Here is a 17,889-nt window from a genome sequence, read left to right as displayed (position 1 = left end):
TCAACTTGCTTCAGTTATCCTTTCCTTGGAGATTGGTATGCTGTCCTCAATTTATAGGATGTTTACTTTCATGTGGCAGTACACCCTGGCTACTGAAATTATTTTCAGTTCATAGCAGGCAGCAAGAACTACTAGTACGTGATGCTTCCCTTTGGGTTATCGTTGGCCCCATGGGTATTCACTAAGTGCATGATGGTGGTAGCAGCCCACTGCCTAGGTATACAAATGTTTCCTTACCAAGACAGTTGGCTAGTTCAGGGAAGATCAAGTACCCATGTCCAAAACAGCATTCTCATCTGACATCTGTTTTCTCATCTGGGTTTAAAACTAAATGTAGAGGCATCGGAATTGTGACAACACAATGAATAATCTTCAAAGGAGCAGCCCTCTGTGCACCATGGCTTACTTCTCCACAGACAGGTTTCAGTCCATAGTCTCTGTCCAAAACCCTCAAATCCAACCCAAGGACAACAGAGCAATTTTCTACAACTCCTGGGTCACATGGCCGTGCGCATGTATGTGACTCTGCATGCTAGACTTCACGTCAGATGTCTGCAGACCTGCATCCACTTAGTATATCAGCCAAGCAGACGTTCACAGGACATGCTCATTTGCACCTGCCTGAGTGCTTTAGTCCCTGGATTGGTGGTTGGACCATCGGAACATATGCAAAGGGGTTCCCTTTTTCATACCAGAACCAACTGAGACTCTTGTAACAGACGCATCTACCAAGGGTTGCCGTGGCAGGATGTGTGTGGAGGTGGGAGGGATCTCAGTCAACTTTAGGCTCAAGTACTTAGGTTGCCTCAGGAGGCTTCACTCCATATAAATATGCTGGAGCTTCAAGCTATTTGTCGGACCCGCAAGATGTTTACGTCAACCATTAGGAATCAGGTAGTTCAAGTTCTCACAGACAACACCACTGCTATGTTTTACCTGAAAAAGCATGGAGGTGCAGTATTATCTCAGTTATGCTAGGAAGTGATCCACTTGTGGAACCTCTATATAAAGAAGGTCTCACCAGAAAGCCTTTCACTTTCCAGGGGTGAGGAATGCTCTTATGGATTCCTTCAGCAGGGAGTTTATAGACCAGCACAAGTGGTCAATAAGAAAAGACATTTTGCTCTAGGTCTTCCGCCAGTGGGGTTACCCAGTAATAGACCTTTTTGCAGCCAACCTGAGCAACAAATACAGGAGATTCTGCTCCAGAGCAGGGTGAAGCCCAGGGTTCCATGACAGATGCCTTTCTTCTTTGAGTACTTGCTCATGTCCAGTCCATTCTATTCTAGGTGTGTGCGCACCCACTCACACAGTTGTCAGAGACTTCTGCCTTAGCGGTATCCGTAGGGTCAGCTGTGGCGCCCCCTTGAGAGCCATGCTCATGCGTCGGTATATTAGGCGCTGCCGACCCTAAGCTCTCAGTTCCTTCTTACCGCCCATGATTATTGGTTGGAGCGTCTTGTCTTGCAGATCGCAAGAGCATTAGCAGTTCTTTACAGCCTTTATCTTCTTTGTATATAGTTTGTAGGTACTTAGTTACTAATTAAGTATTAGGTTAGTTGGTAATTAGCGTCCCGGCTGGGTACTTCGTCCTGAAGTGGGGCATGCCCCGCTCTCCCAGCTTCAAACCATGCTCGACATGCAGCAGGCCAGTGCCTATCAGTGACTCCCACAACAGCTGCTTGAAGTGTTTGGGGGAATCCCATAGAAAGGACAAGTGTCAAATCTGTAAAAACGTTCGACCTAGAACCCAAAAGGAGCGGGATATCCGCTTGAGGGCCCTCTTCATGGAGGCTGCGCTTTGTCCTGCATCGGAGCTCTCCCGCTTCGGTATGGAGAGAACCGCTGGCACCAGGCGCCGACTAGCACTATTTCCCCCTTGCCAGTGCCTAAGAAGCAGCAAAAGAAGAACCCTCGGCACTGGAAGGAAAAGGGGTTTTGGTCAAAGGACAGATGTCAGGCCAGGTGCCCGCCCCGGGGCTTCACCAGGAATCCGACTCTGGGGAGAGGCAGGGGGCCCTGGTCTTGGACCTGCGTCGTCTCAAGTCTCTCAAGAACTTGAAGTTTCACATAGTGTCCTTGGCCTCTGGCATCCCCTCCCTGGATCTGGGAGACAGGTACTCCCCCCTCAACTTGAAGGACACGTATTTCCATTTTCCGGGGGCGCAGGCGCTTCCTTTGTTTTATGCTTTGCCAGCGCCATTTCCGATTCATAGCAATACCCTTTGGTCTCTTATCAGCCCAAAGAGAGTTCACAAAGTGCATAGTGGCAGTGGCCGCTTACCTCCAGCGTCAGGGCTTTCAAATTTACCCATACCTTGATCACTTGCTACTAAAGGGCTGGTCCCAGGATCAGGTGCGGTGGCATCTCAATCTGTTTTTTTTTTTTTTTCCACCTGTCATGACCTGGGGCTGGTAATAAATGAGAGAAAGTCAACCTTAACCCCACTATAGTGCATAGAATTCATTGGAGTGGTGCTCAACTCTACTCAGGCCAGACCTTTCCTTCCCGAGGCTCGGTTCCAAGCCATGGCGGACCTCATCTCGTGCATGCAAGCCCACCCTCTCACCACCACTCACATGTGCCTGCAGTTGTTGAGACACATGGTGGCCTGCAGGTACGTGGTCTGGCACGCGTGGCTCCGCCTTAGGCCCCTGCAGGCGTGGCTGGCATCTGTCTACATCCCCAACACACACAGCATGGTCAGGGTTCCAGATCATATACTGTCGTCACACACCTGGTGGCAGAATCCTGCATCAAGTTTGGAAGGAATCCCTTTCGCTGCTTCATCCCCATCGGTAATCCTCATCTCTGAGGCATCGGACCTGGGGTGGGCAGCCCACCTGGGCAATCTCTAAATGCAAGGTCATTGGTCCAGTCACTATCGCTCCCTACATATCAACATTAGGGATCTCAGAGTGGTTTGTCTGGCCTGCCAAGCCTTCCTACCTCACATAGAAAGCAAGGTGGTTCAGGTCCTAACGGACAGCACAGAAACTGTTCTATATCAACAAGCAAGGCAGAGCCAGATCGTCTGCCCTTTGCCAGGAAGCCCTTAGGCTCTGGGACTTCTGTGTGCAGCATGACATCATCTCTTAGTTGCTCACCTCACCAGGGCCAAAAACGCTTTGGCAGATCGCTTTGGCAGATCTGGAAGTGGTCAACTTCATCTTCCACAAGTGGGGAACTCCCCAGGTGGACCTGTTTGCGTCCAGACAGAACAGGAAATGCCATATTTTCTTCTTGATTCGGGGGATCGACAGAGGCTACTTGTCAGACGCTTTTCTGCTCCTGTGGTTGGGGGCTCTGTTTTATGCCTTCCTCCCATTACTGTTAATTCCAAGTCCTCATGAAGATCAAGCAGGAGAGGGTGAAGGTGATCCTCATAGCGGCGGCTTGGCCATGCCAGCACTGGTTCAGCACGGTGCTGGATCTCTGTGGTTGTTCCATTACAGCTACCGCTCCCACTGGACCTGCTGTCCCAAAACCATGGCAGTCTTCTGCATCCGAACCTGGCGGCGCTGCACCTAATGGCATGGCTGCTGCATGGTTGAATGAGCAGGAGCAGCAGTTCTCAGCTGATGTCCAACAGGTCCTATTGGGTAGTAGAAAGCCCTCCACCGGAGCGACTTACCTGGAAGCGGTTCGCCTGTTGGACCACGATAAGGGCGTTCAGCCCGAGTGAGCCTCGCTGCAGTTAATCCTGGACTACTTTCTGCATCTCAAGCTCCAAGGCCAGTCCCTTTCATCTATCAAAGTCCACTTGGCCGCTATTTTGGCCTTTCGTCCGCCGCTCAAGGGGAGGTCAGTTTTCGCCCATGACAGCCAGGTTCCTCGAGGGCCTTGTGCGCCTCTACCTGCACGTCAAGGACCCCGTTCCTTCTTGGGACCTGAATCTGGTGCTGTCGCAGCTCACGGGGACAGCCCCCCTCCCCTACCTGCCCCCCTCGGAGCCTCTGGCTTCCTTCTCTCTCCTTCTCCTGTCCTGGAAGGTCGTGTTCCTGGTTGCAGTAATATCTGCTCGCCAGGTCTCTGAGATTAGGACACTCACCTTGGAACCGCCCTATACGGTCTTTTACAAAGACAAGTTCCTGCTGAGGCCACACCCGGCTTTTCTGCACAAGGTGGTCTCTGTTTCATACGAGCCAGGACATTTTATCTGTCTTTTTTCCAAAGCCACATAAGTCGGAGGAGGAGCGTAGGCTGCATTCCCTAGATGTCAGGAAATCGTTCGCCTTCTACATTGAAAGGACCAAGCCATTCTGCAAGTCGGTGCAATTGTTCGTTGCGGTGGATGACAGGGTGAAAGGTCGAACAGTGTCTGCTCAAAGAATTTCTTTTTGGATCACCGCCCACATTTGCTACTGCTATGATCAGGTGAAGGGGGCCCCCTCCAGCAATCGTAACCGCCCACTCGACCAGGGCGCAGGCCTCTTCAGCAGCTTTTCTGGCCCAAGTGCCTATCCAGGACATCTGTAGGGTGGCCACCTGGTCGTCCGTCCATCCATATGTTCATGTCCCACTATGCACTTACCCAGCAGGCCCGGGATGATACTGGCTTCGGTAGTGCAGTACTACAAGCTGCTAAACTGTGAACTCCAAGCCCACCTCAGAGGATACTGCTTTTGAGTCACCTAGAATGGAATCAACATGAGCAAGCACTAGAGGAAGAAAAAAGTTCCTACCTTTTGTAACTGTTCTTCGGGATGTGTTGCTCATGTCCATTCCATTACCCGCCCTCCTACCCTTTTATCCAAGTTTCTGGGCAAGAAGGAACTAAGAAGGCGTATGGTTGGCGGTGCCTAATATACTGGCGCATGCGCGCGGCACTCAAGGGGGTGCCACAGCCAATCCTACAGATACCGCTAAGGCAAAAGTCTCTGACAACTGTGCAAGTGGGCACGCACATACCTAGAATGAAACGGACATGAACAACACATCTCGAAGAACAGTTACAAAATGTAGGTATGGTAACCGTTTTTTCCCCTGATCAAGCCATCTGCGGTACACATTTCCTCCAGTTCCTCTCATTCTGAGGGTGATCAGGAAACTAAAGAGACAAGGCAACCTTCATTCTTGTAGCACTGGCCTGGCAGGGACAACATTGGTTCAGACCTTAATTAGCTTTCCACTTGGTCACCCATAACTTTATCACTGGCTGAGGATCTTCTGTCTCAAAACCAGGACAGGTTTCTGCATCAAAACCTGCAGTCTCTCCACCTCACTACATCAATGATCTCTGGTTGAGTAATCATGAGAGATTATGCACCCTAGATGTCAAAGCCACCTTGGTGAGCAGCAGAAAAGGATTCCACCTGAGCCATGTATGCCGCAAAATGGAAAACGTTTTCGATCTGGGTGGAATCTCACCATTTACCACCAAATCGCACAGAGATTATACATTTATTGGACGATCAACTGCATCTAAAATACTCTGATTTTTTCAATTATTTGTTAGCACACCTAACATGCATCTCTACGGTGCGCCCTCCCATGGTTCGCTTTTCTGTGTTTTCACATCCCGTGTTTTCTAGATTTCTAAGGGGTCTTGTTAATGCGTACCCACCTGTGTCTGATCTGGTACCTTTATGGGATCTGAATCTAGTACTGGCTTGCTTAATGGCACCCCTTTTGAGCCCTTGGCAACATCACTTCTTCTGCTGTTCTCAGAAACAGTGTTTGTTTGTTACCAAACAAACAAACAAAAACAAATTCATGTGTTAGGAGAGTTTGAGCTTCAGGCGCTTCTTGCTGATGCTCCTCTCAGTTTTCCACAAAGATAGTTTCTCTTAGGCGCAGCCTCAATTTATGCCTTATGTAGTATCAGTATTCCATCTTAATCAGACAGTTAGTCTCCCAGTATTCTTCCCAAATAGAGCCTTGTGCAGATACAAATTTATATCTGCAGATATAAATCGATATCCGCGGACCTGAAGGGCTCTACTGGGAACCGCAGTGGTGAAAGGAGCAGCACTGTTGAGCCGCCACTCCCAGGAGCCAGCGCCCCATGCTTGCAGCTTCTCTGGCATGGCTCTACTGCCTGCAGCTGCACCAGGCTCGCTGGCTGCTATCCCTGGTCACACTAGTGTGTTCAGGCGGCTCACGCCCCCTGGACAGGAGACGCAGACTACTGCGTGGAAGGGACTCTTATCTGGGAGTGTGCGTGCCGCTTGAACGCACTAGCGCGACCAGGGACAGCTGCCGGTGAGTCTGGTGCCCACCCCAATGGACAGGGCCGGGGGCGGTACCGCCACGGCAGAGGAGCTGCCAGTGTGGGGTGCTGGCTCCTGGGAGTGGCAGCCCGATGTGCTGCTCCTTTCGCCACTCCTTTCGCAGCTCCACGGATACAGATTTTATATTCACGGATATACATTTTTATCCATGCAGGGCTCTATTCCCAAGCCCTCATCTTCCAAGGCTTAAGAAAAGCTTCACTTCTAGTGTGTTTGCAGTGCTTTGTCATTTTACCTGGACACTGCAGTTTTTCACATAGTCTCGCAGACTGTTTATAGCCTGTGCTCAGCATCTCATTGGATTTTTGGACTGCAGATTTTGCTATGATCTTAGTCTCTCTTCCATTATGGGTAATGGCACACTCCACTAGAGCTCATTCCACTTCATCAACCTCTCTGACCAACATTCCTGTAGTGGATACCTGCAAAGCAGCAGTGTGGTTGTTGGTACATGCCTTCTCCAGACACTACTCTACATTAACCTCAGCAAGTTGGTGCTTCATTTTCTTTTAATCCGAAGTCCCTCCACCTGTAAGAAAACTGCTGGTAAGTCACGTGGAGTGGAAAGTATATGTGCATAATCATTGGAAGAAGAAAAAATGGCTACTTAACTGTACAGTAACTGTTCTTTGAGATGTGTTGTGCACATATACACATATACATTCCCCGCTAATTCAGGTATTAGACGGCAGTGCAAAAGAGCGGAGGGAGGGGGCAACCATGCCCCTTTTATGCTCTACCTTGTGGTGCAGCTGGTAGAGATCTCAGATTTGAGTGCATTGGGTGCACACACACTTGCAATGGAATGTATATGTGCACAACACATCTTGAAGAACAACAGTTAGTGTACATGTAAGTAAACGTTTTTTCTTTATTTAGTATGTCATTTCACAGTATGGGCTTCCAGTCTAATTTCTGTTTTCCACAAAACCCAGCATTGCAGTGAGTGGTGTAAGCGCAATATGTTTAAGTGTCTTGTATATACAGTGTGTGTAGTGTTTTCAACAGCATTCAAATTTTACAGCAGATTTCTTGCTTCTGGCCATTACTCCATCTTTGCGTGTATTTATTTTTCAAAAGTTTTCAAACCAGAAGAGTTGCGGCAGGCACTTATGCCAACATTGGAGGCGCTTTACCGGCAGGATCCTGAGTCCCTTCCTTTCAGACAGCCTGTGGATCCCCAACTACTAGGAATTCCTGTAAGTTTATTATCAAGCTGTTCCCCTGTTTTTTAACTCATAGCTTCAACTCCAGGACTTGTCTGCCCGAGGAGACCAGATGGCATGCTGTAGTCCTGTCTCCATTTTTATATAGATGGATTGGAAGAGCTTGGATTTGGGATTGGCTTGTACCACATCTGTGGCATAGAGAAACTTATTTTTAAGGCTTGTTTTTCTGTCTTCTGTTAAAGAGAAAATAGAAGAATGGGAAGACATCAAATTATTCTTATTGATGGAATCCTACATATACTGGCTTTTGCAGGACATTTGCATACTGTCCTGTTTCTGCAGAGTCACAAAGTCCTGGGAAACCAGGGAAGCCATTCTCATCCTAAGTGTGTGGCAACAGTTTTTAGTTTCTCAACTGTTCAGGAAGCTTATCAACGCTAAAATTTTTGGAAAATTCATTTAAACAGTAACTTATATCATGCACTGCTAAATACTATAGAAGCAAGAAAAACAAAACCCAGGTCAAGGTGGTTGGATCTAGCCAGTGCTCTTTGCAGCACATGATATTAAAACACTGTGTGATTTAATTAACCAATTAGGGATGCTTTTACTATTAACCAATTAAGTTATGAGTTTGCACTAAGTTATTAACTTATTGGATGTGAGATTTGTATATAACGCTATAATAAATATTTCCCCTGTCATACTGTTCAAATATGAACAATACTATAGTAAATGAAACTATTAATTCACACTACTGTGGCTCTTGGGTAATGCTGATTGCTAATTTGGCTCCTGAACCAGAGCCCTGAGTATCATTGCCATAAACTAATTTCAGTTCCTTGGTGCACACAAATGAGTGTATCAAAGGTTAAAATTCATGACAGCAACCTGATTCAGGTGCTTTGGTCCACAATTCCTGAAAAGACCTGTTTGGTATGTACAATCATTGTTCTATTTTACATGATTTCTATTTCAGTATGACACTTTCAGAACAATACTAAATTATATAACTGAATATCAAACTAAATAGATACACAGTGAAAATATGTAATAGAATAATAGTGATTGTAAATGTGGGCTTCTAGTCTCTCTGGCCATCTTAGTCCTTGTTAACCAATAGCAAAGTGGTTTTATTTGGCCAAGGTTGGAAGGGCAAAGTAAAGTATCCAAGAAATGTGTGGTAAAAATAAGGGAAGGAAGTTCTTGCATGGGAGAGATGGCGTTGCTGAGAGAGAGCACTGTATGTCACAAACAGTCCATGTTTGGCATTACTCAGCTCTTATGTTCTAGGGTTGGTACTTCTAATGCTTGCAAGAGTATTGAAGAAGAATCTTGTCTAAAGAACACACATGCTATCACGTAATACATTTTCTCTGATCTTGTTTGAAATGCCCCTCATTCTTGCAGGATTACTTTGATATAGTGAAGAACCCCATGGACCTCTCTACCATCAAGAGGAAGCTAGACACAGGACAGTACCAGGAGCCTTGGCAATATGTGGATGATATCTGGCTCATGTTCAACAACGCTTGGCTCTATAACCGCAAGACATCCCGCGTGTATAAGTACTGCTCCAGACTGGCAGAGGTGTTTGAACAAGAAATTGATCCAGTTATGCAGAGCCTTGGTTATTGCTGTGGGAGAAAGGTAAGGAAGGGCAACTTCCTTATAGACTTTTTCCCATCTCCATGTGTAATATATAATATGAAAGAGCATAGGAGCAGCAGTCAGTGGGAGCTGTTGAGTGCTCAGAACTTCTGAAAATCAAGCCACTTATTTAAATATTTAAGGACAAAAAAATAAGTGTCAGTGAATCTGAGGCCTGTCAGCTGGCTCAGGCTCGGGCTATGGAGCTTAAAATAGCAGTGTCAATGTTCCCACTCAGGCCTTGAGACCCACTCCTATCACCAGGTTTCAGAGCCTGTGCTCCAGTCCAAGCAGGAATGTGTGTGCTGCTGTTTAGTCCTGTACCATGAGCCCAGGTCAGTTGAACTGGGCTCTGACACTTGCTGTCATGGAATTTTTTGCAGTGTTAGATATGACCTTAGACTCTAATTTTAGGTGTCCGTTTTAAAATCTTGGTCATAAAATGTCTAATACTACACAAACTGCTTAAAACCAACATTTTTTTTAATATAATGCACCAGAAGCAAGCTTGTGAGGATATGTATTAAGGCTTAATGTAGTTTGAAATAGGTACATCAGTTTTTCTGAGTGTTATAACAAAGTGATCTCTCTGTGGTATTATATAATTGACTCACCCAATCATAGAATGGGGAAATAGATTCCCTGTTGGGAAAAGTGTATAAAGAAATGGCTAACTTGTAAATGACAGCTGAACAGAACATTTTTATAGTGTTAACATTCAGTATAGACTCTCATACTGTACTGTTCAGATTTGTGCACATAATGGTGCAATCTTAGTAATCCAAATGATCTTTACTGTATGGGTCATACCCACTTCTCAGGGAGAGCCAGTGGAAACATGCATGAATACTAAGAAAATAATTTCTCTTTCTGCAGTTGGAGTTCTCACCACAGACTTTGTGTTGCTATGGCAAACAGCTATGCACAATCCCTCGAGATGCCACTTACTACAGTTACCAGAACAGGTAAGTAAAACTGGTTACAGCATGCATCACCAATCAATCTATGGGCAGAGGCGTGCCTGTATATGTATGCATCCTTCATACATGTGTATACCTTCATGTCACATTCTAAATTTCTGGAAACATCCTAAACCGCTTACATTGTGTATTAGCAAGCTGCCATTCTGCAAAAAAGCTTGTTGCACCCTTTGCTCTTACTCCTTTGTCTTAAAAAAAACTTGTGGTATTCAGTAGACTTTTATCCTGTAGTCAGATTTTGTTTTCATCAGTATATTATGCTATAATAAATTATATCGCTCTTCCTCCTTGCCAAATAGTACACAACAGTCCTTCAGCAGATAAGTTAGTAACTTTCTTTTGTGCAGTGAACTTCTGATCATATTCAGCAAGTAACTGGTTCTCTATGCTATTGTTATGAAGAATTTTGCAGTGAATAATGTAGCTGTCTTTGACACATACTTCATTAATTATTCAAATCTTGCTGAGGGAATTAGTGCTTTTCTCATCACAAGCCCCCTTGAGTGAATTGTTGCGTTTCTGTGGCTGTCAGCAACAATATAAAATACTGTCACTTCCAAAATTATCTTCCTGGCTAATACGTTTGACCTGCAGTTTATTAAAACATATTTGACTTCCCAGGGAGGGTTTCTTGCTAGATATTTCTTCTTACCCTGGAAGAACGTTTTGCTGTGCTTAACATTCAGGGATGGCAGCCCTTGGTTTGTTACTAAACACTTCAGTCTAAACAGAAGGATGGAGATATCTTTCAATTATGCCACCTTTTATTCAGTATGGTTCTTGCTTTCTGTTCTCCGGTCTGGCACCTTTCAAAGAAATAAGTCTTTCATCTTGAAGCCAGCCAGGTCTTTCAGGAGGGGAAGTGTAGGGGCGGAAAGAAGCATTGAGAATCTACAGAACAGTGGTTGCATCCTGCCCTCTTTGACTGCAGGAAGAGGGTTGCTACAATGCATCAAGGGAGGTTTTTACGGGTGGGAATTGGAGGAGTGGGGAAAAGAGGTCATAGTGTCTCGTAAAAAGAAATTTGAATCTGGATTTTCAGTGGTTTTATATGCAAGAACATTTCATGCCATGAGTCAATAGTTTCTCCTCATGTGCCATCCTTTGGTGAGCATTAAATGGACCAGAAGAATCTTCTTCCTAAACTTGCTTCCATAACTTGAGTATCATTCACTTCTGATCTTTAAATATATGTGTATGTAATATATAAACTGTATATATATATATATAATATATATTTAAGTAAAATCATGATTCAGCTTCCATCTGTAATGGAGGGAGCTCAGAGGATAAAGTGACCTCTTTAGCTTTACAGATCCCATAGTGTTGGTTTGTGCTGCTTTATGATAAACTGTCGCAACTTTTTATTTTTCTTTGTTTCTTTTGTTTTTAGATGTTTTGTGCACTCCAGTTAACATGATTAGTAATGGAGAGACTGTAGTTTCAATAGACTTTTGAGGGGTGGGGAACAGATCTTGAATAAAACACTCTAGTTTCATTCAAATGCAAATAAACACCACAGAATGGTTTCATTTTGTTGATATCTAAAGTATTTTGTCTCTCAAAATTTGGGTATGGCAATACTGTGCGAATCTAGAGCAGTATGAATGCAATTAATACATTTCAAATACCTGTTTTACATGTAATTTGACAGACCTAAAACAAATGGATGATGGTTTTGAGGACTGATTACTGTCCCTTTAAATTGATGAAAGTGAGAATCTTGTAGTTTATTGCAAGCCATGGGGTCCACTTCAGTGAGGAGAGAATCCTGTGGCCCTTCAGTCTGAGTGTTTTTTTTAAGGTGGAAGATTCCCCCTTCTAGTCATCTCCTAGCAGATGCTCTTGCAGACAGAATTGCTACCCTGATATAGTTGCCAGAGTAGCAATCCATCCATCCTTCCTTCCTTCAACCCTCTTCCCTTTCCTCATTTTGATTCTTTGCTTTATATTGCGTTGCTTTTTAAAATGAAGAGGGTGCGGGTATGCTAAAATGTAATACTCTTTTGTTTTATTTGCTATAATCATTTGCTGCTTGTGATCCCATTTGAGATTTAATGCTAATCTGTGCTTTGCCTTGGCTTTCTGCTTTGTGTTGTCTTGTCCTGCTTTTGTGTTTTTTGTTTTTGTCCTACAACCCCCATTTCTTTGTTTGTTCGTGTGTGTGTTATTTTTTATTTCTCCTTCATGCTTGTCGTTGTCTGCACTTGGCTTTGATTGCAAAAAAACCAAACCAAAAAACCAAACCAACCAAACACAAACTGTGGGGCCCATAAATCTACATCATTGAATATCCCTGTCGCCGTTGATGACCTGCTCTCTGCTCCCGCCCCCTCCTTGGCCTGCTGTGATTGGTGGCTCCGTTGCTTGGCTTGGGCTGTGTTGTGTGGACGGAACAGTTCACCCAAATATGGCCTTCTTGCTGACAGGTATCATTTCTGTGAGAAGTGCTTCAACGAAATCCAGGGGGAGAGCGTTTCTCTGGGGGATGACCCATCACAACCTCAAACGTGAGTAGCCATATATCTGCTTGGGATAGTTATTTATATATTTTTATTTTTGTGATTTCTGATCTATAGCATGATCTAAAATGCACTCTCAAAGGTTAGGAATAAAGGGGTTTGCTTTAATCTTTCTTCAAGAGTTGGACTAAATACTGAGTGGGGGGAAGTTTAAAAATCTGGATTTTATCTTAAGTGTGGGTGGGGACACCTGTCTTTCAAATCCTGGACAATACTAAGAGGTCAGGATATATCTTCACGTGAAAATTGACGTTTTTTAAAGCGTAGGGTGCATAGCAAACATCCTTCTAGATCTCCGCTGAATCTATGCCCTTCTGCTTTAGGGAGAGTGTTTCTGTTCACTCTTCTGTCTTCTGCCTAAAACTACAAGCAAGAACAACTCAGTTTTGCCATTGAGCTATTTAAGACCCTTTTTATTGGAGCGCCATCTTGTAATCATATCAGACAGAGGTGGGCAAACTACGGCCCGGGGGCCACATCCGGCCCTCTAGACATTTTAATCTGGCCCCCGAGCTCCCGCCGGGAAGGGGGGTCTGGGGCTTGCCCCACTCCGGTGCTTCAGCTGGGGAGTGGGGTCGGGGTCTTGCCCCACTCCGCACAGCTCCTGGAAGCAGCGGCACGTCCCCACTTTGGCTCCTATGCGTAGGGGCAGCCAGGGGGCTCCGCATGCTGCCCCCACCCCAAGCGCCACCCCCGCAGCTCCCATTGTCCAGGAACCGCAGCCAATGGGAGCTGCAGGGGCAGCACCTGCAGACAGGGCAGCGTGCAGAGTGGCCTGGCCGCGCCTCCGCATAGGATCCAGAGAGGGGACATGCCACTGTTTCTGGGAGCTGCTTGAGGTAAGCACCGCCCAGAGCCTGGCCCCCTGACCCTCTCCCGTGCCCCAACCCCTTGCCCCAGCCCTGATCCCCCTCCCGCCCTCCAAACCTCTTGGTCCCAGCCCGGAGCACCCTACTGCATCCCCAGCCCCACCCAAGAGCCCACCCCAGCCAGAGCCCTCACCCTCACCCCCTCCCGCACCCCAACCCCCATTTTTGTTAGCATTAATGGCCCACCATACAATTTCCATACCCAGATGTGGTCCTCGGGCCAAAAAGTTTGCCCACTCCTGATGTAAGAGATGCTGCACAGTTGCTGATGGGCAGACGTTTTGGAGAGCTTGACATGGATTTAATTGTTTTTTCTATAGTAATAGTAGTGGAAGTGATGCTCTGACAACTGCTAGGACATTATTTGCTTCCTCATGGCTTGCAACAGAGAATTCCAGTGAGGAAGGAAACCAATAGTATGGGCAGATGAGTGCAGAGTTGTTAGTTTGCAGATTAGGGCGGATATTGGACTATCCAGGGAAACTCCTTGGAGCAAGGTGTCAGGTAGATTCTATAGGGGGAAAGAGGTAGGGAACGCAGAAAATTCTGAATCTGGGTGATTGGAAACTGGCATATAGGAAGGAAGGTACAAGATGATGCCTTCGACTGGAAGCAAAGGTTATCAGGAGCACAAAATGGCCAAATCTTGGTCACAGTAAGGGATATGCTACTATCTAGAATAGCTGCAGAGGGATCATTTATACCTAGGATTGCTGTGGGAGCACTTGTCAATTTTCTTTGGGGCAGAGAGAAGTGGGTGTTGTAGCCTTGGTATGCTAGTCAGCATTTCCAATAGTGTCCCTAGAATCAAAGGTCACAGTTTACTCATGTTAAACAGTTTTATAATCTGAGATCTGTAAGACTTCTAGAACATATGAACTGCCACTTGCCAATCGGCAATGTATAAACCACATTGCACATAAATTAGGCAAGTGAATAGCACAATTTGCAACAGCGTCAGGTAGAATGAAGAAAGGCGGCCCTCGGTGGTGAGTGCTGCTTAATTTCTGTATACCAAATTTTGTACTATAATTGCAAATACAAATAGTTGAACTGTATTCATTATTAAATTTAACTAGTAAATGGTGTTGAAATGTTTATTAACAGTAGTAAAATGAAGAAAATAATTCCTAATTTGTGGTGTACTTCCCCCCTCCCCCCCCATAAATAAGTGGTTACTACATAATGAATTTGAAAGTCTCCTCCTTCAAATGAGTCAGTAGTTAATTTTTTTGGTATGCCACCACCCCTTGTTTCATATTAATTTTGGTGCAGCCTGTAAACTCATAGGCCCCCATTACCTTGAGTCCAATCTTCTCACTCTGACAGCATGTTTTTAGAAGAAAAGGGTTGGGAGAGAATATTAACAAAACCAGAACTTTTTGATGTGTGAGATGAGGAATAGCATGCAACTTCTGAGATGATAGGGAGGGTAGGGTTGGCCCTTTTATATAAATCTCATATTTGTGGGGAAGGATGACTGCATCCTGCAAAACCCAAGCTGAACCCTGAAATAGAGGGGATAGGAAGGGGAAGCAATTCCATGCAACTTGGACTGATTCTCTGTTCCTGTGATAACTTCAGTGCATGCTTCTCTCCACACGCTCAACCCCTCCAAATCACACAGCTCTACCTACTGTCATTTAGTGTAATTTTAGGTATTGATAGTTCAAAGCTGTTTAGTTCTTTGAACCAATGTTACTATGCCATAAACCACATCCCAGATATGCATGGCTGGGACCCCATCACCAAAAGACTCATAAAGGTTGGAGGGATTTTTCTGTTAAATGGGGAAAAAGATAGTCCAGATTAAGTGAGAAGCGGTACAGCTGGGTACCAGGGCCAGGCTGCAGGGGGAAGCAGAAGTTTTTTTTTCAAGTGTTACTCCAGTAGGAGGCTATTATAACTGGTCTCATTGTGAAAGGGTCTGAATAATCCAGGTTGTTTTGAGAATAGAGTATTCCCTCCATAATAGCTTATACCAATTTTTCCATAGATCCTTGTAGGAACTATCTCTCATAGAGGAAAGATATGTTTCATAAACTAACCCAAAACTAAATTTTAAAAGGCTTTCAAAAAATGAAATATAAAACTAATGAGCCCCAAATTGAGATAGCTATATGCCATTCCAGGATGTGCATTTAGACTACTGGTGCACTTCTCCGGTTCAAATCTACCTGAGGCATGCACTAGTAATCTCATTTCTGGGAGGAGCAAATGTCTGTACAAGTCACTCTCCAATAGAACAGCATCCTTGCCGCAGGGCAGGAGCAAGCACATACTTTGTGCTCAGCCATCTCATTATGAACTCTTTCTTACTCCTATACCCACAGCATCGTAAACACTTAAGAAATCCAGTTACAGTGAATGTGCCTGGGCATGCTCGAGATGCGGGAAATTAGTATACTATGAATGCTTATCTTATATCACAACTAAGTTTTTATCACCTGTCTCTTTCTCCTTAGTACGATAAACAAAGAACAGTTTTCTAAGAGGAAAAATGATACACTAGATCCTGAACTGTAAGTAATACTCTGGCAACTCAACTTACTTGTTTTTAAATCTATATCCCCATTCTCCTCGTTCACCCCCTATGAAAAAAGCCATCACTTCATAGTTTTCTTAGCTTAATGCTGTTCCATTAATTGGCCAGCAGGGGCTGGTGTGCAAGCACCAAGTTTTGCATTCTGTCCTGAGACTCCAGATAGCCACAGATCTGCCTGAGAAAATGCGATCTTGAGGTTATGGGCTGCTGGAGTTGCAGAGTCCATTTCGCTCTTCTTGAATTCTGATGTTTGATAGAAAACTGCAGATAGCTGTGCTACTTGAAGCTCTTTCTTTTGGTGTAGTGCGGGGTGGCCAAACTTACTGACCTTCTGAGCCGCATACAACAATCTTCAGAAGTTCGAGAGCCATGGCACACCTGATGGGGCTCGGGGCTTCAGCTCCGTGAGAGGCGCCTCATGGGGCTCGGGGCTTCAACCCCGCTCCTGCCGAAGCCCGGAGCCCCGGCAGGTGCACCCAGCGGGTCTAAAGCCCTGCGACCCACCTCCTCACAGGGCAGAAGTCCCTGCAAGGCAGAGGGCCAAACCCCTCTTTCCTCCTCCCTCATCCCCTGTAGGTGGAGAATGGGGGGTAAATAGTGTGGGGGGTGGGGGCTTAGTGAGCCACACTTTAATGGTAAAAGAGCTGAATGTGGCTCACGAGCCACAGTTTGGCCACCCCTGGTATAGTGTATGGAGAGGTCAAAATTTAGTTCAGATCATTCTGCAGCAGCATTTTTCTGCTCTTGGTTTCTGTAATCTTCCTACTTTGCAGGCAGCTATACCAGGATAACAGAGTATGTTAAATTATACAGAGTTGGCTGCTATTCTATCCTTCTTGCTGGAGAAAGACTAGTGGACATTCAGGTGCTGGAGCCAGTGGTGACCAGATAGCAATCTGCTTCCCCTACATCTCATCAATGCTTTTTTATCATCTTTTAGCCCCTTAATCCAGTCCCTAATTCCGCCACCCACATTGCAGCTGCTAAAATGTTTTAATTCCTATTGACAGGTTTCAGAGTAGCAGCCGTGTTAGTCTGTATCCGCAAAAAGAACAGGAGTACTTGTCAGAGGGGCTCATGCCTACCCTGGGATCAGTCAGTGTTGCTTTTCAATTTGGCAAGGGTCATGGAAGGAAAGAATGGAAATATGGCTCATAACTCTATCCCTTCCATCGTTGTTGTAGTGCCTCTGCAGTCCAAAGAGTAAAATTCAGAGGCTGCTTCTGATCCCAGGCACCTAGCACAAATGACAACGGTCCACCCTTAAATCTCTGAACTCTCAAGGAATAGGGTCCCTGTCTCCCTTTGACTGTGTGTTAGGGAAGGCATGAGATACGAGTCTTAGTACACATTTATCTTTGAAACATTGTTAGCTTAAGTAACCGTGTCATTAGTGTAGTTGATTTAATGTGCTCTCCACACTTATTTTCTGACATCCAGGTTTGTTGAATGTATAGAGTGTGGGAGAAAAATGCACCAGATCTGTGTGCTTCATAACGAAATAATCTGGCCATCTGGGTGAGTTTCTTGCAGCTTTTGCTCCCTTTCTTGAATAGATGACATTTGGTTGCTGTACAGGTGTTGATGTGTATATACCTACATTTTGATATATTACGTTTTATATATATGAAATCCTATGTCTAAAAAAAACTTGATCCAATGGGAGACATTCCATTAGCTGTTAACATTTTAAACAATATCCATGCCAATGTCAAGTAAACTTAAATATTGGATGGTGTCTTGATTAAAATGTTCTGCATTTCTTACCATTGCTGATCATTAGGATATCTTTATGTAAAAGAAGAACTTTTAGATATTAGTTCACTGAAGTTACGATTGTCCTTGACCAGGAGTGCCGATGTCATAATTACTAATTGCCATTGCTTTATATTGGTCTGTTTTCCTTACTCTTTGGGATAT

The 17,889-nt window shown here is 45.0% G+C and overlaps 1 protein-coding gene across 1 annotated transcript in view; it reads left to right on the top strand.

The window, feature by feature from the left end:
* Positions 1-17,889, top strand: part of EP300 (E1A binding protein p300) — a 119,503-nt gene that overhangs the window by 82,335 nt on the left and 19,279 nt on the right. The window contains exons 17-22 of the mRNA XM_024200411.3: positions 7,315-7,433; positions 8,814-9,053; positions 9,930-10,018; positions 12,463-12,543; positions 15,890-15,946; positions 17,410-17,487. Coding sequence (XP_024056179.2) covers positions 7,315-7,433; positions 8,814-9,053; positions 9,930-10,018; positions 12,463-12,543; positions 15,890-15,946; positions 17,410-17,487 — 664 coding nt within the window. The remainder of the gene's footprint in view (positions 1-7,314; positions 7,434-8,813; positions 9,054-9,929; positions 10,019-12,462; positions 12,544-15,889; positions 15,947-17,409; positions 17,488-17,889) is intronic.

Source organism: Terrapene carolina, unplaced genomic scaffold (assembly GCF_002925995.2).
Source record: "Terrapene carolina triunguis isolate 2854851 unplaced genomic scaffold, T_m_triunguis-2.0 Scaffold247, whole genome shotgun sequence".
Classification (NCBI taxonomy): Eukaryota; Metazoa; Chordata; order Testudines; family Emydidae; genus Terrapene; species Terrapene triunguis.
The sequence above is the reverse complement of the archived record's forward strand: the minus strand, read 5'-3'. Positions and strand labels throughout refer to the sequence as shown.